A 23,268-nucleotide genomic window follows, 5' to 3' on the forward strand; every position below is an offset into this window, starting at 1 on the left:
ACGGGCAAGTCTTCGAATGAAAAGTTAACCTGAATTTCTTATTGAAAAGCTCAATATTGTAAGGGCTAATAACTAATAACCGACTCGAATGTCAATCTAACTCAAGGTCCAAGGGTCATGAGGTTGTGTGGTCTGTGAATTCGAAAAGTTTGACCGTGTTTTTTCTTTCGTATACATACAGCTTCGGTATCTCATTATATCGAATACAATAGTTATGTCGAAGTGATTAGAAAGTCCCAACCATTTATTCCTTTAGTATTTTAACCTTGATATTTAGATTACTCGGATATCTTCAAGTTTTTTCTCGGCCCAATGGAGTTCGAGATAACGAGGTTTGACTGAAATTGTTTTCATACTTTTATTCACATTTTTTTTTTTACATAAAAATCCTGCTTGAAAATGTATTGATATTGGTAGCAAGAAATACCGGTAACTGGATTGTAATAGGTAATGATAAAGCATTGTATGAGTACATATTTTTTTTTTCAAAGTAATTGGATGTAAAATGTAATGAATCCCTTTTCAATAGCAGGGAATTGTAAAGTAATGCTTTGAGCTAATTGCTAGTAATGAATAATTATACTAGATGCGTAAAATTCACATGTCAATTGATAACAAAAAATAATAAATCAATTGCTAGATGTACATGTATTATCTAAATTTATTAGGTAAAGTTATAAAATAACTTTTGCAATGTACATTTAGATGTTATTCAATTACTGCAATACTTTCTTATTTTCAAATGAGAGTAATGTTGTTAGAAAAAAAACTTAAGTAGTACTTGTACCTTGAAATTATAAAAGTAAACGATTGCAGATCTGATTACAGTTTTCATCTCTGAGAAATTTCATGCGCATCTATTCAGTTCATCTAGTCGCTTAGTTGTTTTGGACTGATTTTCCTTGAACATGGAATTTTAATTTTTTTTTTTTTTTTACACTTTTTAAAATTGATTTTAAAAAATATTAAAACAATTACCTGTAAAAACCGTGAGGGTTGAAAAGAATTTTTTAACGGATTTCTTTTTACTGTAATCACCTATTCTGTATGAGAGAGAGAGAGGAGAAAGAGAGAGAAGAGCGAGAGAGAGAGTGATTGGTGATTTAAAACAAGCTACACAGCATTGCGTGTGACTTGTTATTTGATTCTCCTCATCTTCTGCTCCGCTATTAAGGTAAGAAGCTTAGACGGCGATATGTTAATCCACTTCCGTCCAAGTTCTTTTCCATAGTTCATGTAGTTTCTGTGTTGATTTTTCTCTTGAAAGCCATTAATTGTTCGGCAGAAATAGAAACTCAGGAAGCTGAGGTAGATTTAGGGATCAGATGAGCCATCTAGACAAACAGACTCGTTATCAAAAGAGCTTGATATGCCGTAAAAAGCCAATAAAAAGGCTCTGTTGATGCACATGGTAACCAAGTTGTTTTTCTATGTGGATCTAGTTTCGTATTAACTGCGACTTAAGTACGAAGATTACAGGAATATTATATATTCTAATCACACGAAAAGGAAATTCAAAATGTTTCCTTTGTAACAGAACGGTTTATAGTTACAGGATGTATACGTTTGCGCTCTCTTCTCTCACAAGGTTTCTCTACAGAAATGGATCCCATACTCGGGGGAGAAGGGCGGGGGTATTTATATGCTTAACTATCTAGTTTAAAAAATGAAGAAGAAGAAGTCAGAAAATGAATCTCGTTGATTTACATTTAGTATTTGATTGACCCCTGCATTCAAAAGTTCAATATGGTGCTTAAAGCGTTGTTGATATCGTGGGTGTTCTAGGAAAGTATGCTTGACACGCTGGAGAACTGGCATTTATTTGCCCTCGTATCGTAAACAAGTGACAGGGCTCTACTGCAGAAAAAATGCATCTGTCTCCTAAAAAGTTATATTTAAATCCTATCCTTGAATATATATCCTTCTGCACATACATGTATTTTCATGAAAGACTATTTATTGAAAGACCCTATCGTGTACAGCACTGAATCGAGGCAGACTTTTCAAGCTAAGTACCAGTCTGATTCGATTTTTCCTTCAACAGACAGAGACATGAAGATTCATGGAAAGAGAGGGATGCCTGACAATACAAGAGATGCTCGAGTTCAAAGAGCAAGATCAGAAAAAAAATACAACAGTTAGCAGAGGGCAGTCATCAGTTCTCGTTATCTCCACTTGATAATGAGTGTAATAATTAAGTCGAAGATGTTCAACACTATGTGCTTCTCTCGGTTTACAGGGTTATGTATGGTACGCAGGTGTGGATAAATGTCAGCGAAAAAGAAAACAAAAAGAATTTATCAACAATGATATAGTAGAATGATGTAAATAGTTCACATGCATTTTCACCATTTCAAGGGAATGAGGGAGATCGTGCACACAAGCTTGCTGAGGTCGCTGTGTTACTTTTACTATAAGTAGTCATAATGACTTTAAGAACACAACAGAAGCATTAACATTTTAAAATACGGGTACATGAAACATTGGTTTTATTTTATTTCATTTTAATAGTCGTCATTTTTCTTTAAATTTTTTTAAAATTGATCATTCACATAAATAAATATTTTTTTAATTAGAAAAATAACAATTATACAATTTTTAGAAGAAATGACCCACTTCCGGAGAAACATGTACCTGGTTTATAACTGGCGCCCTATCGACTTTTGTAATTTAAACTGAAAAATCACGTTAGCATTATAATTTAAAATAAAAATACATGTATTTAAAAAAATGTTGCGTCAATCTTTAAAGAACATCTAAATCAATTTAAAACGTGCAGTGCTGTTTTTTTTCTGTAAAAATGCTATCAGTTTGCTGATTTTTGATGTTAAAACAATAGGTGGCGACGATAACTGCCTACGGGATATTTATTTGATTTTTTCTGTGCTAGCAAATTTAATCTAGCCTAAAATTGTAAGAGTGTAATCTAATCATGGTTTATAACAAAATATGAAAACTAAATCAGAGACGATTGAAGAAAAAATCGTCGGAATTACACAGCGCAAAAAAGAAAGAATTCAAAGTTGATTAAATGTGTTCCTCCATACAGTATTTCGCAGGAAACCAAAGCTTTGGGGTGAAGGAAATGGACATGCATTCCTCTAAACTACACATGTTTTTTTTTGTTTGTTTGTTTGTTTTTTTTTTTTTGTTTTTTTTTTTGTTTTTTTTTTTTGAATTTCAGAAAAACATACTTTGATAACACATTTCTCATCAACATATATTTTTTAATATAATTTACATCTGCAGTTTATAGGAAATGTGAATGTTTGATTTTGTGTTTTATGCTTCCCCGTTCCTAAAATAATAAATGAAGCTGCACCATCAACTCCTACAAAATCAGGTCTCTAAAAATTTTTAATGCGCTTCTGGCGATGCAAAGGCATCAAGTCATTAAAAACAAAGAAGCTGTTCTATAGCTACACAATACTTTAAATTTACAGATTGTTATTACATGTATTATAATTTTCAATGTACAGAAAAAATGCTTTCATTTGTTTATTAAACTCATTTTGCGAAATCAAAGTTATGCTTCGTTGACATAAGGACAAGTAAAGGTACATGATGTCCGATTTTAGCAGAAGTTTACTTACCCAAACTAAAAGTGTAACTTGGATCAGTCCGATTCCTGACATGGTAGGGTATCTGTTTTTGTACGCTGAGTTCCGGGAGTTGCCGTCAGTGAGAATACTCTAAGATCCACGTCTGTATCTAAGAAAACAGAAATACAGTTGTACAAGATATGAATCCAATCTAGTGATGAAAAACAGAATTTTGACACGCATAAGTTGTCATCAGTTTAGTAGGGACGATGTGTAAAACATACGACTTGACTGGTACGGCGACTTCGATATAAAGCGGTTTGCCTTATCGCCAAGATAGAGGCTTCTGATAAATTTCTTCAAAACAAAAATAGAAAATATTTCATTCAGAGAAAGTACATTGGACGTCCTGGGAAATCGCTGGTTTCAGACGAGATTTGCCAGATATATGAATGATATCGGGTCTTATGACCTATAAATTGAAATTGTTTGTACTCTTCTCAGAATTTTGGAACCAATAGATGAATATGATTTTTGAATGACAAGATATTTTTATTGACGCGATGTTTTCATTTTTTCCTCAAATAAAATTACGAGCATTCATAAATTTGAAATTGGCTGCAAATTCGTAGTGACTAAATGACTATATTTTTTCTTCTTTAATTTTCAGCAGTATTTTTTTGCACAAAGAATGGAAATTAACGTTTTGTTAAATACATTAATTGCTGTAATTTTAAAATCTCGCGACTTTTTGATACACAAGAGCGTGCTCATACTCTATGTTCGCTCAGATTTTTTAATCAAGGAAAACTATTAACAAATTACTTGAAGTTACAAAGATTTCGACAACCCCAATTAAAGTTTTTTTTTTGGCCAAAATCTTTGTTGTTTTAATGACCACGTTCGTAAATATGATTTATCGGTAGATCCTATTTTGTTTGACTTGTTTAATTTGATACAGTGTACAATTTCTTATCTTGTTTCTTTGACTACGAAGAACTCCGAATCCCTGATTAATACGTATGGTCCAAGGTGGTCGTGACCAGTCACCAAGGGATGCTTACTGCTCGTAGGCATCTGACCCACCTAGAGTGTTTCCAGGGAATCATTTATAGCAGTTTACGATTTATTTCAATGGATAAGAAAATGACCACTGTCCGCCATTTTCAAATTTTACAAAAGTATTTTTCTAATTTCAGTTTAAAAAAAGAAGACTCATAGATTTATAATTAGAAATAAAACTAGAAGGGAGAGGTGGGGTTAGAAAAAGTTAAGGATAAAAGGAGGGGATCATGTGGAGAAGATAAGGGGCGGGACTAGAGATATGTGTGGATAACGGGGGGCGGGGTGAAAAGGGGGATAACAGGCAAGAGGAACGTGGGTTGATTAGAATTTCAAATGACAGAACACTTGCATTAAATTTTTTTATTTTTGTCTGTTTTATGAATAAGATTTCGTGATTATGTATTGGACAGGTTAATGCATGTGCGTGACTTCAATATTCCATTTAATCCTCTTATTCATTCAAATGCAATGTATTACTAAAATAATCTAGTTTTATATTTTAATTTGATAACTCGGAAGATAAAACAAACCCCAGTTATTGATATGGACTCGAAGCAAAGAAAATAGCGCCTTGCGTGTAGAAGCTTTTAGTAAAACGACTGCATGTCCTTAATCTTCTCTACAACATATCCCCAGATTTCACACAAACGATAGTTTCGTAAATCACAGAAACTAGAGATATTTTCGTAATCACGTCGGCATTTCCGGCAAATCTTACCATTAGTAAGGAATAACTTCTAATAAATCATTTACGTATCAGTTTCAGCACTCTAATCAGCAAGATTTATGTTTTGAAATTTATATTTGGTGTGTATAAAAATTTAATTTTTCTAAAATGATATTACAAAGAGAGGGAGCAACCGACTTCAATTACAATGACAACTGTTTCTCTCTTTAAATTCACTTTTATTCATCATTTGAAGATGTTCATACATACGTCAAACATGAAGAACAAACAAACAGCTAGTCAGAAGGGTACGTTTGACCCAAATCATTTTGTCTAATTTTTTTTCTTTTTTACGAAAGCAATAAAAATATGTCATTTCTTTAAGGCTCGCTTGCCAACTTCAGTGATGATTAATTGATATAATTTGATAAGGATTTTTTCTTTGGTTTACGTAAGGATCTTTCTTGTTGCTTAGATCTTTTTTTAAAACACAAACAAGATAATTTAACTCGCCTCTTTGTGCAGTAATCATAAACGCAATAAATAATTATCTGGAAGACTAATGGCTGGTGAAGACTTTGAATGTAATGGAAATATAGAGCCTGAACTCACATTGAGTTTCTTTATAATATGTCAATGGAGGATGAAATGAATTAGAAATTGTGCGTGAGTAATGTTTACGAGCTATATTGCCAGTTCTATGTCGTTATGTGATTATTTTGAGAACTATTTTATTAAGATGTACTTACAAAAATGTTCTCATGTGAAATTTTTGTTTGCCAGAAATATCACAAAAATCACGGTCAAATTATTTTCTAAGTATGAACAAATATTTAGAGAAGAACTTCTTAATGATGATAATTGTTAAATCACATGCGAAATTGGCTGAATTTATTTATTTCATCAAAGACATGTACAGTAGGTCCAGTTTTTATGCCCCCGAAAACGAAGTTTCGGGGATATATAGGTTTTGTCGTGTCCGTCTGTCTGTTTCTCTGTAATACATAACTTGTGTACCACATTTAAAAACGTTGACCTTGGTCATGACCTTTGAACAGGTGGTGCTAGAGTTTTATATTTCACATTTGTATTTCTTGTGAAAAGGCCTTACTTTAGGTACCAACACATTTGATCTGCATGTGAGAAAAGCTTAACCTTCGCTATGTTGCCATACGGGGGCATCAGTGTTTCATAAACACATCTAGTTTTAAATAGTTTTTTTTTAAGTTTAATGTCAAGTATTGTGAAAATTGATACAATCTTCTAATTTGCAACGTATAAAGTGTTTTTAACACTTCTCCAAGTAAAAGTTCATGGTAGTATAAGGTCAAGGTGCCATTTATTAAACCTGAATACATGAATATTGTATCGAGGTCTAAGGATTACAATTGTCTAAGAAAACAATAAAAATAATTTTTTATTTATTATGTCTTTGCATGTGATATTCATTAGCCAAATGAACTTATATAAGGGCTTATTTATAACTGCTAATTAATACAAGTTTATAGGAATGAGATTATATACCTTGATGATGGTGAAAACCGATCCATAAGATTTGGGATTTATTATACAATAGATTTGTCGTTCCATACAGTTAGAGGTTAATGATGACATATCACGAATTGTGAAGTCATAAGGGTATTCTGAACAGCTAATAAATATAATTCGAAATTTGAATAATTTGATTTTATCATACGGAAATGCAAGATGTTTCAAGGATTGTTTCTGAAGACGTGATCAAATTATGTATAGATATGTCATCTGCGTGCAACATTGAAATGTAAAACTCCACATGCAAGTGTTTTATTCTGCTTTAAGAAATTGTTCATTATTTTTAGATTGTTGTCTGTCTGAATTAAATAAACCAAAACTGAACTCATTCGCCTTGGGTTAAAACATCTGTTTGCTTTTAATCCCTTTGTTTGCTCGTTGAACATGATATTGAAATCAATCTCACAAAACATTCAAAGCAACCATGTTCTGGAAAGAAAAGCGTTGATAAAATTCTGATATATGGGTGTGGGTGGCAGAAAGAGAGAGAGAGAGAGAGAGATTCTGAATAAATCTCAGAACACATAGGTCGATGATGTCGGTGACCTAAGTCAAACTGATATCTCTTTTGTACAGGCTCATAAATGTTTGCAACTTCATTTGAAAAACTTGAAGAAACAAGCGAATTCAAAGAATTGTGGTCCCCCGCTTTCGGTGTCTTTGTGGGTGGGATGTCATTTTTTATGACATATTGTGTCAAATCTTGTCACAGGTAATGTACATGTCAAATATGAAAGCCCTTTCTCTTCTCAATCAAAAGTTATAAGGAAGTGAAACACTGATGATCCCGTATGGTAAAATAGCGAAGATTGAACTTTTCTTAAATGCAAATTAAATATATTGGTACCCAAAGTAGGACCATCCCACAAGAAATACGATTGTGAAATCTGAAAGCACTAGCACCACCTTGTCAAAAGTTATGGTCAAGGATAAGTTTTTGAAAAGTAGGTCAAACTCCAAGGTTAAAGGGTCAAAGTTGTTAGTTTTTAATGAAAGGTCTTGCCACAAGTATTACATAGGTGAAGCATGAAAGCCCTTGCCCAAACCGTTCAAAAGTTAAGGCCAAGGTTAAAGTTTTTTAAAAGTAGGTCAAACTCCAAGGTCAAGGGGTCAAAGTTGTTGGTAACCAATGGAAAGTCTTGTCATAAGGATTACATATATGAAGTATGAAGCCCTAACACTTATTTCGGTGTAAAAATGTTCGTGGAGAGGAAATGCTCTGGCATATCAGTTAAACTTTAAGAAATAAACTCTACTTTCGGTGTCTTTGTGGTTGAGATTTCATTATTTTTGGCAAATTTGTGTCAATTATGAACGCCTTATCATATGTCATTTAGAACTAATCACCAAATTTATTTTTTTTTAATTAAGTCAATCGTTAAGATCAAGGTCAAGGGGTCAGAAATCATAGCATGCTAAGAAATATCTATTCACAGGTAATGCACAGTTCAAATATGAAAGACCTATCTTTTCTTAATCAAAAGTTATAAGAAAAATTAACATTTTTAAAAAGTAGATCAAACTTCAAGATCAATGTCACGAGATCAAAAATCATAGTGTACTGTAAAGCGAGAAAATTTGGTTAAAGCTTTTTGTGACAGACGGACAGAACTACAAACTGACAGACAAAGAAAACGGGGTACAATTAGCAGATGGACTTGTCAAACATTCCATGATAAGAGGTTATCAGAAAACCTCTTTTGAAGATTTGGTTGTCGTAATATAAATTCTAAAAGATAATTATTTCCAGAAAAGAGAAAAAGTTCCCGTCAATATAGAATAGATATATTAAGTTGAAGAGCTCAACCCTAGCAAAATCATATTTAAAAATTAAAATCCTGAGGTGAAGATAGATGCCCCATGTAGATAGACCTAAATTATATACTACGGACGGGTTATTTTACAAAATATTGATTTCCTTTTCCTTAGAACAACAAACATGTATTGCAAAACTTAGGATGGGGCATAAGGGATCCAAAGTTTTCAATAAAACTGGACTAGCCTAAATTTTATTGAAATTCCTTTTGTTTTAATAATTTAAAAAAATAAGCAGCTTATTAAGGTCTAGAGCCTTGATAAAGGGCTGATTTAATGAAGTATCGTAACAATTTAACTTGCATAAAGGTAAGTGTTGCAATTGATCAACTGATTAATATTCAATTAAATTGAATATCAAGCTCCATCAGAGAGTCAGAGAACAAGAAGTGTTTGTAAAACACTGATGTCCCCGTATGGCAACAGAGCGAAGGTTAAACTTTCTCAAATGCAAATCAAACATGTTGATACCCAAAGTAAGGCCTTCTCACAAGAAATACCATTGTGAAATATAAAGTTCAAAAGTTATGGCCATGGTTAAAGTTTTTAGCTCACCTGAGCCGAAGGCTCAAGTGAGCTTTTCTGATCACATTTTGTCCGGCGTCCGTCTGTCCGTCTGTCTGTCTGTCTGTCCGTCTGTCTGTCTGTAAACTTTTCACATTTTCGACTTCTTCTCAAGAACCGCTGGGCCAATTTCAACCAAACTTGCCACAAAGTATCCTTGGGTGAAGGAGATTCAAGTTTGTTCAAATGAAGGGCCACGCCCTTATTCAAGGGGAGATAATTGGGAATTAATGAAAATTTAGTGGTATATTTTAAAAATCTTCTTCTCAAGAACCACTGTGCCAGGAAAGATGAAACTTATGGGGAAACATCCTCAGGTAGTGTAGATTCAAGTTTGTTCAAATCATGACCCCCGGGGGTAGGGCGGGGCCAAAATGGCCGACCAAAGTTTTACATAGAAATATATAGGAAAATTCTTTAAAAATCTTCTTCTCAAGAATGACAAAGCCATAATTCATCATATTTATATGGGAGCATGCTCATGTAGTGTAGATTCAAGTTTGTTCAAATCATGACCCCCCGGGTAAGGGCGGGGCCAAAATGGCCGACCAAAGTATTACATAGAAATATATAGGAAAATTCTTTAAAAATCTTCTTCTCAAGAATGACAAAGCCATAATTCATCATATTTATATGGAAACATGCTCAGGTAGTGTAGATTCAGGTTTGTTCAAGTCATGACCCCTGGGGGTAGGGCGGGGCCAAAATGGCCGACCAAAGTATTACATAGAAATATATAGGAAAATTCTTTAAAAATCTTCTTCTCAAGAATGACAAAGCCATAATTCATCATATTTATATGGAAACATGCTCAGGTAGTGTAGATTCAAGTTTGTTCAAGTCATGACCCCTGGGGGTAGGACGGGTCCAAAATGGCCAACCAAACTTTTACATAGAAATATATAGGAAAATTCTTTAAAAATCTTCCCAAGAATAGCAAAGACATAATTGGTCATTTTTATTTGGAAGCATCCTCAGGTATTGTGGATCCAAGTTCAAATCATGACCACCGGGGTAGGGCGGGGCCAAAATGGCCGACCAATGTTTTACATAGAAATATATAGGAAAATTCTTTAAAAATCTTCTTCTCAAGAATGACAAAGCCATTATTCATCATATTTATATGGAAGCATGTGCAGGTAGTGTAGATTCAAGTTTGTTCAAATCATGACCCCCGGGGGTAGAGCGGGGCCAAAATGGCCGACCAAAGTTTTACATAGAAATATATAGGAAAATACTTTAAAAATCTTCTTCTCAAGAATGACAAAGCCATAATTCATCATATATATATGGAAGCATGCTCAGGTAGTGTAGCTTCAAGTTTGTTCAAATCATGACCCCCGGGGGTAGGGCGGGGCCAAAATGGCCGACCAAAGTTTTACATAGAAATATATAGGAAAATTCTTTAAAAATCTTCTTCTCAAGAATGACAAAGCCATAATTCATCATATTTATATGAAAATATGCTCAGGTAGTGTAGCTTCAAATTTGTTCAAATCATGACCCCCGGGGGTAGGGCGGGGCCAAAATGGCCGATCAAAGTTTTACATAGAAATATATAGGAAAATTCTTTAAAAATCTTCTTCTCAAGAATAACAAAGCCATAATTCATCATATTTATATGGAAGCATGCTCAGGTAGTGTAGATTCAAGTTTATTCAAATCATGACCCCCGGGGGTAGGGCGGGGCCAAAATGGCCGACCAAAGTTTTACATAGAAATATATAGGAAAATTCTTTAAAAATCTTCTTCTCAAGAATGACAAAGCCATAATTCATCATATTTATATGGAAGCATGCTCAGGTAGTGTAGATTCAAGTTTGTTCAAATCATGACCCCGGGGGTAGGGCAGGGCCAAAATGGCCGACCAATGTTTTACATAGAAATATATAGGAAAATTCTTAAAAAATCTTCTTCTCAAGAATGACAAAGCCATAATTCATCATATCTATATGGAAACATGCTCAGGTAGTGTAGATTCAAGTTTGTTCAAATCATGACCCCCGGGGGTAGGGCGGGGCCAAAATGGCCGACCAAGGTTTTACATAGAGATATATAGGAAAATTCTTTAAAAATCTTCTTCTCAAGAATGACAAAGCCATAATTCATCATATTTATATGGAAGCATGCTCAGGTAGTGTAGATTCAAGTTTGTTCAAATCATGACCCCCGGGGGTAGGGCGGGGCCAAAATGGCCGACCAAAGTTTTACATAGAAATTTATAGGAAAATTCTTTAAAAATCTTCTTCTCAATCATTTTCTAAAAAAATAGCAAATCCATGATTGGTCATGGGACTACTTTTGGATTTAAACTTTACAATAAAAAGCCATTTTATACTAGTCCTACCCTTGGTGATCAGGTGAGCGATGTGGCCCATGGGCCTCTTGTTTTTTATAGTAGGCCAAACTCCTACGTCAATGTCAAAGGGTCAAAGTTGTTGGAACTCAATGAAAGTCTTGTCACACAAAATACATACGAGAAGTATGCAAGTCCTAGCACCAACCGTTTAAAAGTTATGGCCAAAGTAAAAGTGTGTTTTTTGGTAAAAGTAGGTCAAACACCAAGGTCAAGAGGTCAAATTTGGTGGTACCCAAAGATAGGTCTTGTTACAAGAAATCCTCCTGTGAAATACGAAAGGCGTAGCCCCACCCACTCAAAAGTTATGGGCAAGGTTAAAGTTTTTACGGACAGACAGACAGACGGACGGGCATGGCAAAAACTGTATACCCCTTCGTTTACGGGGGCATAACAAAGATTATTTAATAGAATACATCAACCTGAATGCGACCGCTTTTTTAGGCAGAAATTTGATAATTTATACTGAAATATTAATTTTGATATTTTTTTAAATATTCGAGCAAATTTACACCTGAGAGCAAGACCCTCATTAAGCAAAAAGTGGAAACAAGTATATGTTGGTTTTTTTCTCAGATCAAAGCGTATATGCAGCTATACACAGAGAAAATATTATATAGCAGTTTCCTGTGACAGACTGTTAACTGAGCCCCTGAACTCGTTATTTCTTGACACTGAAAGAACATACCTGATATTTCTCCTGGACATGAAATCACGATCAATCTAAGACACAATTAGTTTTGTATTTCAAGTAATCCGTCTTTAAAAATGACCAAACATCTCACTTCAACACGCCGAAACATATGTTCTTTCACAGATCGTGCATTTTGTGTCAATTAGAAATGTGAAAATTTAAAACCGCCAGCAATTACAATCATTTATTCATGTCTGCTGTGAACCTCACTAACAAATGGAGATTTCAAAAGTAAGCCAATTTTTTTTAGGATTGTAAATGTACTTTACAGGTTGTATAAGGAATTCACCATACTCCCCATCTCTTAGTTCAATACGTACTCAGTTAATCTGCGCGAATATACCAATTTGTATCCAAAATCAGACATACTTATCTTTTATCGTGTTTATGTTCAAATCTCTGAAAAACTTCCTTGTGGCGTAAACTTTCTCCCAGAAATGAATAACAGAGAAATGTCAGATAAAAGGAATCACATATGAAGTTAGGTAAATAGGTGAAATAACTAATTTGAATCAATTTTACTTAGTATCTTCTATAAGAAGAAGTCTCAATGAATTCAAAACACTAATTGTGAATATAGTGATACTTTTATTTGATTAGTTAAATCCCTTCCTGATTGCATAATATATGTACTAAGATTGCATCTCGTATGTAGCTTTTGTACATATAGTACATATGTCTGCAGACTTCATTTCCTTAACAGTTTTGTTTTATTTGTAAGTTTGTAGCTGTTGAGTCCCTGTGTAGTTGTACTATACATATAATACTCACGTTTATCTAGGCCTTGTTAAGTGTCTTTGTTAAGACCCTGACAGAGACATGTAAATCTGTTTATATACTCTCACGTAGAACGCCTACGTCCAGGCAGTCTGGAATTTGTTTTTTCTTCATCAGTACCACATGGACTTTGTTTTGCAACTGTTATTTCCTCAGTCTCATTAAAATCAAACCTTTACTAGCTCCTTTTTATTTTGTTTGTCGCGTGAAAAAAAATAAAAAGGAGCTAGTGAAGGTTTGATTTTAATCAGACTGTTATTTCCTTTAATTTTATACTCTTATCTCTGAATATTTTTTAGTTTAATTTTAGACTTAAAAAAGGGACTTACGATATAAATATAAATAAATAAAAGGAAGCAAGACAACTACGAAGTTCAATACTGACAGACATAGAGTTCTCGCACTACAAACTGTCACAAGCAAACTAAATAATGCTTAATCATGTTTTAACACATAAATACTATATCAAAAAAATAACAAACACACCCTATTTAACAGGAAATTACAGAGGTATACATGTATGTATTTTCAGTTAAAAAGCTTCACAAACAGATCTAGTTGCAACACTACCTTTAATTTAGGCTAAGAAGAGCGTTTTTCTTTGAGGGGGTGGGGGGTCACTCTCAAGAGGCATGTCACAAACAAAGTTGCAGCCTTCTATCCACATTTCAAAATCATAATTAACACCAACTGACATAAAAAATCACATAGTTGCTTTAATAGAGATTTTGAATGATCTTTGTAGAAAAATGGTGTCAGTACTTAGTGCATGTAAAAAGACTATGTTCATAAACATTGCTGAGAAGACGAAGTAATATTTCTTTGCATACATGACAGCTTATGTATACGGACAGACACACAAACAGCAATAAATGTGCATCTTCTAGTCTTATACTGAATATATATTAATTCATTTGGGTTATATGGAAAACTTGGATGTATTAGATTATGTTCTGTACAACTGCCCTTTAAAAACACTTCAAAGTGCATTTAAAAATGTGCTTCCAAGTAACAAAAAAATTGTGGTTTCTAAAAATCAGCGACGTTTAAGAGTGTAGTTTTATTTATAAATTCTTCCTTTATAATACACTTGACCTCGCTTGTGTGGCGACAGTCATAAACTATAAAATTTATTTACATAACATGAACGGTAACGTCGAAGTTTAGCATTCTCATAAAAAATACCAATCTGTATGAGTCTATAACATTTATTTACTTACCTGAATTCTAATGAATTAAATTCCAAGTTTTATTTTCAACGTGAAGTAACGAAATCAAGAAGTCCCCATGTGTTAGTCATAAAGTTCCTTTTGTGTGTTGAGTTATGTCCATAGTTCGCGTGGAATCATTTCTTGTAGGTTAATTACTTTAACAATTACAACTTATCCCAGTGTTAGCAAACTGAATACACTTCTGACCGATACACCCACTTTATCTAATCAAACCAACAGTTTCATTTTTCGGCCCGGGTCATTCTGATGTCAAAAGCAGCTCAACGTGTTACAGTACAGTTTTAAAATGAGATTTCAGGTATACACTATTCACTGAATTGTAGTATCAAAATCGCGCGTGTGTCATTTAATAAAACGATATGTCATTGTTTATTTATACTCGCAAATAAAACACAGACGTTTCCTCTAATCCTAAATTAAATTGTCTTGCATAATTCAGACGCATTGTTTCTATCCTGCCTTCAGAGACCACAGTTGTCGAATTTTATTGATTGATTATTCCAGCAGGCAAAAGTTCCTTTTTTCATCAATGATCTAATTCCTATTTTAAATGAGATATCTGTTTCGTCATTAAAAAACCTCAATCGCAGTATGCATGAATATTTTGACGAGTGTGTCACAAAAGTTTTAGCATAGTCAACTTCTATTTTTAATGACACACACAAAAAAATAATTTAAATAAATGTTATAAGACGAGCTGAATTAGAACTCAGATTCCAGATTTTATTATTTAGATTTAATGCATTTTATATTTTTCTCATGATACATACAGGTATATTCATCACCTTAGTCAATTTTGCTTTAATATAAAACTATATCAGATGTCCCTATGTACAATTATGAAGCTTTTATACATAGGCCGTACAATGTAATAAGTAATTTTAATTCTTCAAATTCCTGGCATACATACTTGAAAATTCGAGTGATCGCTGATGTAATAATTCTAAGAGTTTTTCTTTTATGCAATCGTTAGTTAGGTCAAAAGATAGAAAAACCACAACTTTTTATTAGGAATTTTACCGATTTCTTTTTTCAAACGTATAAAGGAAACATAACTATTGAAACATGTAATGCAAATGCATGTTACTGGCTGTGCTGAAATGAACTGCAAAAATTTTCCGGGAGGGGGGGGGGAGTGTTCTTGGTATGTAAAGAGATTTACGCACAAATTCATATTTTCCGTTAATCGAGTTCGAAGCCCATCACGCATATACCGAAGATTTCTCAGACCATGAAGGTTAGGCCCAATGAATCCTTTAGAGAACTGTGTATCCCCTGAACAGGTGGATATCTTGATGTCAAAGGAAAAAGATTTTCGAAGAAACCTTAGGTGTTGTTTTTTAAGGTTTATCCAGGCCAGACAGAGAAAGGATTTATCCGATTAGTAATTTTATTTTTATTTTTCCGGCTCCTGTTCTTTTGAGATCGAAATTTCATAACGCTAATTACAACAAATATATGCATTTCACTGTTTAAGCACCCGTTATCGAACTTTCGGGGGTATATAGCTTTTGCCCTGTCCGTCCGTCTGTCTGTTTGTCTGTTTGTCCGCAAAAACTTTAACCCTGTCCATAACTTTTGAGTACGTGGGGCTAGAGCTTTCATATTTAACAGGTATATATATATCTTCCTTGTGACAAAACCTTTCTTTTGGTACCTCCGAATTAGCCTTATGACCTTGACCTTGGAGTTTGACACACTTTAAAACTTTAACCATAGTCATATATAACTTTTGAATACCGGTAAATGGGGCAAGGCCTTTCATACAACACATGTGTATTCACTGCGACAAGACCTTTCACTGGTTATAAAATTATTTGACATTTGAACTTGACCTTAGAGTTTGGCCCACTTTAGCCCTGACAATAACTTTAAAACCGTTAGGACCAGGGCTTTTATATTTCACAGGTGTATTTCTTGTGGCAAGACCTTCCTTTGGATACATGCATGTACCAACAAATTTGACCTTGGCTTTGGAGTTTGACTTACTTTTGAAAAACTTAAACCTTGACTATAACCTTTGAACCCTTATTACTAGGGCTTGTGAATTCCTTGTTAGAAGACCCTCCAAGGGGTACCAACAATTTTCACCTTTTGACTTTGACCTTGGACTTTAACTTGCAATTGAGAAAATTCGACCCCCGTCATAAGCTGCCATACGGGGACATCTGTGTTCCACAAGCACATCTTTTTTTTTAAATGAAGAAGATTGATTTTATCAACCCTTGGGCCTCCCTCTAAATCCGCCAGTGGAAAAGGCATTGAAAACTGGTTCAACGGTTTTGAAATGCAAATTAACAGATTTTCAAATTGTAAGGAAGCATGACGAAAAAGTTACCTTACATATAGATCAAAAAAGTATTTTCTATATGACATCGTTGTTCCTTCTTTCTGATATATATGAATTGGTTTTGTCTCTGTTTGAGACTTTATCTCCTACAGAAACTATTAATATTTTCATTATTTTTTTCTATATGTCAAATCTATTTCTAGATATCAACAAACCAGGAAGTGCCGTAATTATAGTTCAACATCCCTTCGGGGGATGCTGCTCTCTGTGAGTTTAATCATTCAATACTCCGATACTTAAATAATCTCTGTAGATCAGATCTATGATGTGTAGTAATAGTCAGACATAAGATTGAGACCCCCCCCCCCCGACACCCCCGGGGATTTATGACTCTAGAGCAAGAGACCCACCTCTGGATAAGTATCACCCTAGGGCCCCACATTCTTGCGGGAAAACCTAATTCATCACTAGCTGTCCGTCTGTCTGACAATACTGTACATAGCTTTTGTTTTTTCGTGTAACACTTTCGTTTTAAGACTGATATCGTAAAATATTTGAATTCTTGCAAAGAAATTTAATAGAATTGCTTCGTCGGCTTAGATCATTTAAACCGTACTCATCAGTCTTATACTTTAATAAATCAAAGTTATTCAGTATGAGCACTAGTATTATATATAAGTTACTATTAAATGTTTCATCCTTTTCCTTTTCAGTAAGTTAACTTTAGAATTTACCTTGCTAGAGGAGGGAGTTGCTTTATTCTGGAGCAAGACGGAGAAACATGGCTTTAGATTGGGTCATTCCCAAAAGATTACTCTCTAACAAATCTTACAGGGAGAGTCAGGGGTCCTCCTTGCACGGGTAGACTTACTCTCGATACTTTGGGGGAAAGAATGGCTCTAGAGTTCTATAACTTCCTAGAGAGGAATCACTCTACAGCAAGACCTCCGTGTGGGAAATCTAAACACGACTGCATGCGACATCTGCTGGAAGTGACAAGACATCAGGCACCTTGTTCACAACACAAGACAACACACCGGGCACCTTGTTCAACAACACAAGACAACACACAATGCACCTTGTTCACAACTCAAGACAACACACAACGCACCTTGTTCACAACACAAGACAACACATCAGGCTCCTTGTTCACAACACAAGACAACACATCAGGCACCTTGTTCACAGCACAAGACAACACACCAGGCACCTTGTTCACAACACAAGACAACACATCAGGCACCTTGTTCACAACACAAGACAACACATCAGGCACCTTGTTCACAACACAAGACAATACACAAGGCACCTTGTTCACAACACAAGACAATACACCAGGCACCTTGTTCACAACTCAAGGCAACACACCAGGCACCTTGTTCACAACACAAGACAATACACCAGGCACCTTGTTCACAACACAAGACAACACACAAAGCACCTTGTTCACAACACAAGACAACACACCAGGCACCTTGTTCACAACACAAGACAACACACCAGGCACCTTATTCACAACACAAGGGCTAGTTGTTATTTCGTGATGGCTCGATGTCACTTCGCGTTAACGCGTTGTTGCTGATTGTAAGTATCAAACATATTTCTTATAACTCAGAGTCTTAAAGATTCAAGGAATTTGAATAAGAAAGAAAAGATTGCACTTGAAATAAAGAGAAAAAGGGGTTCAGAAAAGTAAATAACGTTAACATGTTAAAAAGAAAAATAAATAAATAAATCCAAATATAAACAGAAAAATTCTCGTGTCACATAATGCAGATAGAGAACACTGGACAGCACAGATACAATATACATGTTTGCACGATCTAAACCAACTTCTTCAAAAAAATTCAGATTAATAGGCATTTTGTAGCAAATTACAAATTATCATATTTTAAAAACTGTCTATTATTTTCAGTCTTTTGAAACATAAAGTTGGTAAAGGTAGGTAAATGAATTGTACGATACATTGAAAAGTGAAATATAAAAACTGATATGAGAGAAAATATCTAATACTCATTTTATATTTATAAAACACTTTCTTCTAAGCAGACATCTTTTAGAATTTGAAGGAATATTTATTAAGTGTCTAATTGTCATCTGATAGATAGAAATTTCTGTCTCCTGGCCCTAAATCACATTATCGAAGTCTACTTACCCCAGCGAGCTTGTCAATCGATGTGAAGACGTTGTAAATTAATCCCCGGTGTTTTCTAACCGATAAGGAGACCGATAGATCGAGCTGGGGACTATGATATGTTTGTATAGACTTGTGTTTATGAGACCTTAGTGTTAACATGTAAGACATACCTTAATCTGTCGGACTAAAGATCACGCTTAGAGTGTCATAACAAAAATCTGTAATGCCAGAGACAAAATAACTGTATCACTTTACCACGACTCTCTTCTTACATAATATACATTTAATTTCTGAGAATGTTTCATGTTTCTGTTGATCAAATTTACCTAGCTTAGACTAGGTATCTTTTTTGACAAGCGTTTGTTCATATCGTCTGTCCTTAACAGTGCTTCGGGTCTGACTACACTCTCACATGCACATCCCGAAAATTCCTACGCTTATAGTACTGAAATGAACGAAAAGGTTTAACTTATGAAATTACATATAAAAAAAACAGGTGAAATCTAAGTTCCAGTCCCTACGTCATACGAAAGATAATACAGTGTATTTATTAAACCAAGGTCATTTGAAAAAAGTCAAGGTTACCGGTAGCAGTGGTCGTAAGATGTTTGACACAGTTAATGTCAATGGCAGTAAATAATACTCGTTTGCATGTACAATGGAAAATAGGTATTCATTTTCAACCTCGTATTATGTTTCATCTCCCCACAATAAAGCGTGAGTATCAACAGTATGTAATTTCCCCATTCGAAAGATCAGTTTATTTTCTGCACATTTTTAATATGATGGATGGACAGTTACAATAAAGCATAGCCCAAAGCAGTTGCATGTAAAATATCAAGACCCTGAAAGGAGTTGTTTTATTTGCCATATCATTTTCAAATGAATCTCTTGCTGCATATACGATACGTCGAAAACTATGATCATATACATACTGAACAAATAATGTTTAAAAGCATATTTGTACAATTCATTTGATTTTTTCATAAACACAGAATTTAGCATTGATATTGAAATTTTCTATGTTTATTAAAACATTGTGGGGCCTCAACGTTTGCAAACCCGACTGGTAGAATCTTCATGTTGAAAGAAATCTCACATGTACATCACTGCACGGAAATAGATTCTTGGAGGTCAAGGTTACCCACGAAACACTGAAACAGCCATAACGTTTCCGTAGATCTCTCTGCTGACCATCTGCCTGTCCGACTTACGATTATATAGGCTGGAATATGTGAGGGAATAAGTATGATTAAACATGATGTATATATCGTCAACAGAGATCACCTAGTTATAGGCTGCGACAGATCCCCCGGCCTTTCCGAAAAGGCATTGACAAGATTCAAACAAAGAGTCAGAGCTAAGGCCTCACAATGAATAAAAAATGGAAAGATGGACGGATGGAGGTTATGTTACCTTAAAGAGTAATAAAAGAATTGCAAAAAAAAAACCCATCTTTGTTTTGGTTAATGAACATAATTTTCGTTGCTTTTGTTGGCAGACTTCACATATAATGTACATGTATTAAGTGAACAACAAATCAACGAACAACATTTTTATGCCCCCGTAATCGAAGATTTGGGGGCACATGTATTTAGTTTTTGTTGTGTCCGTCCGTCTGTCAGTCTATCTGTCTGTTTGTCTGTTTGTCCGCAAAAACTTTAAATGCCAATATCTTTTGATTTAGTGAAGGTGTGACTTTCATATTGAAAATGTGTATTCCGTGTGACAAGACCGTTCTTTGCGTACCACCAACCACCAAATTTGACCTTTTGACATGACCTTGGAGTTTGCATTGAAACCTTTTTACACTAAAACTCCAAATTTTTACTTTGGCCATAACTTTTAAACAGTAGATACTAAGACTATCATACTTCATATAATTATATATTGTTTGTGACAAGACCTTTCATTGGATACCAACAACTTTGACCCTCTGACCTTGGAGATTTACATACTTTTAAAATACTTTAACCTCAGCCATAACTTTTGAACGGCAAGGGATAAGGCTTTCATACTTCACTTCCGTAATCCTTGTGAGAAGACCTTTCATTGCTTATCAAGAACTTTGACCCTTTGATCTTGACCTTGGAGTTTGACCTACATGTACTTTTATAAAACAAACACTGACCATAACTTTAAAAGGGTTAGGGCTAGGGCTTTCATACTTCACATATTTGATCCTTGAGACCTTTTGTTGGATTCCAAGAAATTTGACCCTTTGACTAAGACCTTGACCTACTTTTGAAAAACTTTAACCTTGGCCATAACTTTTGAAGGGTTAAGACTAGGGCTTTCATACTCCAAACACTTAATTTTTCTGACAAGACCTTTCTTTAGAAAGCAGCAACTTTGACCCTTTGGTCCTGACCATGGCGTTTGATCTACTTTTCTGAAACGTATCCTTGGCCATAACTTTTGAACATTTGGTGCTAGGGCTTTCATATTTCACAATTGTATTTCATGTGAGAAGATACGAGGCCCAATCTAGTTGGATATTACGAAAACGGAATAATAAAAGATTTTGATTCTTGGAAATAAATTTGTATGTATTATGCTAAGAAAAATTAAAATGAAATTTTGTTACCTTGCCTTTATTGTAGTCAAATGGGGTACTTCCAAGATATGGACCATTTTTCGTGTTTTTATATACAATTACATACTAAAACTCCTAAATAAGCAAAGGAATTGACAAATTAAAAAAAAATAAATGATGAAATGTTTTAATTTTTAAATATCTCATGCAATTTACATCCCTCTTTTAAAAAATGAAAAGAAAATCGGAGGTAGCCTTTATTGCAGTGAAAAGGGGGCATATCAAAACACAAAAATAGGACTTATTTTATCCAACTATAGCTAGTATTATATCCAACTATAGCTACTATATAAGTTGGAATAGATTAACTTTACATGACATCAACAAACGATTGTAATACTGTATAAGTTTCTAAAAATTAAATCATTCTTACATTATGACATAATTTTCTCTTTATGCTCAATAAAAAAATGGTGAGTATAAACACTTCAATGTTCGAGGAGAAAGATTAAAATCGTTTACTTTTGGGTGTAGTGGGATTTTTTCTAACTCACAAATTAAAATAAAACAAGATACAATTAATGAATCTGTACCAAGAAATTGATACCTCAAAATAAATTATGTTTCAAAGTTGTTTATAAATTAAGTAATAAAAAAGCAATAATGAGCCAGCTTTCAACAAGCAGTTTTTAGAGCAAGATCCGAGAAATATTTTAGCGCAATTTGACGTCATTTTAATTGTGACGTTATTGTATTCAATTGTGACGGCAGTCCAGGGTACTGTGACGTGCCTGAGTCGACGCTGCGTTAAAACGTGTGCGCAGATCAACTAGATCGGGCCTTGTTAAATATGAACAACATTGTACCGGTATTTTGCCAATTCTACGAAAATTGATCCATTTAAATGCATATCATTATTACAATAAAACCACAGTAACGAATTCTATGTGTGCATTGTTGTTTTATTTGAATAAATGACTTACTTTGCGCTAAAATTAAAATATTTATATCGTCTGGGTGAAAATTATCGAATTGTTTGTATCAAGAATTTTTTGAAATTAGAACTTATTGATTCTGTATAGAATTGATTACTAGCCATTTGGTTCAAAGAAAATTCCCAGTTAGAGAAGGAAATTGAAATTACACGGCTGAGGGAGGGAAGTCTCTTAATGAAAAAAATTGTTCCGAGAAGCCTCGCTTTGAACTTATTTCTATGATTTCAAGGAGAAAATAGTCCCATTTACTGTAAGGATCCCGGCAGCTACAAGGAATTCCAACCGTTGTCTTAATATTTTCACAATAAACACAATGAATTGGAATTCCATGCTTCATCATACACTAATGAATTCAGATGAACCAATTCCAAATGAAAGGATGTTTTACCATCTTAAATGACAGAAAAATGGACATCTCTACAGTAAAGAGTTTATTGTCTATCGAATCAATCTGCAGAGTTAAAGCCAGTTGCTTTTTCGTGAGATTAAAACTTCGATTTTTCTTGCATAATGTAAATATTGATACAACACAAATCAGAGAAGTGCAGTGATATCCAAATATATAAGAATTATACTTACTAATAATAAATTTAATTTTGGAGGTACGTTGCTGTAACAGTTTTGAATTGAATTTTTAAGCTTTTTGGAATTAAATATTCAATTTTATTATGAGTATAAGAAGCCGTATTTGTATGTATATTTTTATTATACTTGACCACGTTCGCATAAATTCTTTCCGTAAGTTCCAGCATATATAAGTAAAATTGGATATATATCGCTTTCAGCACATTCAGCATGTTTTTCTTTAGAAAGAATACCTTTGGGCTCATTAGACATTTCTTCGGTTTTAAGTTTCTTGATCTGAGTGTAATTCCAGATCACAACGATAAATATCAGCCGGAGTTTTTTCTCATTCTTCTCTACGCTTGGATTGTTTACCTTTTCCGATAGACAAGGTATAAACAATATACCATCCCAGCAGTCAATCTGTTCACAAAATAAACATGCTACGTTTACAAAGATATAAAATCCCCTCTCATTATAAAC

At 34.1% G+C, this 23,268-nt stretch overlaps 1 protein-coding gene across 4 annotated transcripts in view; it reads right to left on the reverse strand.

Annotated features, from left to right (window-relative positions):
- The window catches only part of LOC134232004 (calcitonin gene-related peptide type 1 receptor-like), a 31,458-nt gene extending 12,644 nt beyond the window's left edge, over window positions 1-18,814 (reverse strand). The window contains exons 1-2 of one of the 4 annotated variants that reach the window (XM_062713946.1): window positions 18,709-18,814; window positions 3,594-3,711 (exon numbers count right to left, since the gene is read on the reverse strand). In XM_062713946.1, coding sequence (XP_062569930.1) covers window positions 3,594-3,635 — 42 coding nt within the window. In that variant the 5' untranslated portion in view covers window positions 3,636-3,711; window positions 18,709-18,814. Of the gene's footprint in view, window positions 1-3,593; window positions 3,712-12,248; window positions 12,353-14,251; window positions 14,685-18,708 lie in introns of those variants that run through there. The other 3 variants (XM_062713945.1, XM_062713947.1, XM_062713948.1) reach the window with 3 other exon arrangements.
- Between the last annotated feature and the right edge of the window lie 4,454 nt (window positions 18,815-23,268).

Source organism: Saccostrea cucullata, unplaced genomic scaffold (assembly GCF_032062105.1).
Source record: "Saccostrea cucullata isolate Sc308-1 unplaced genomic scaffold, CSIRO_AGI_Scuc_v1 ctg148, whole genome shotgun sequence".
NCBI classification, from domain to species: Eukaryota; Metazoa; Mollusca; class Bivalvia; order Ostreida; family Ostreidae; genus Saccostrea; species Saccostrea cuccullata.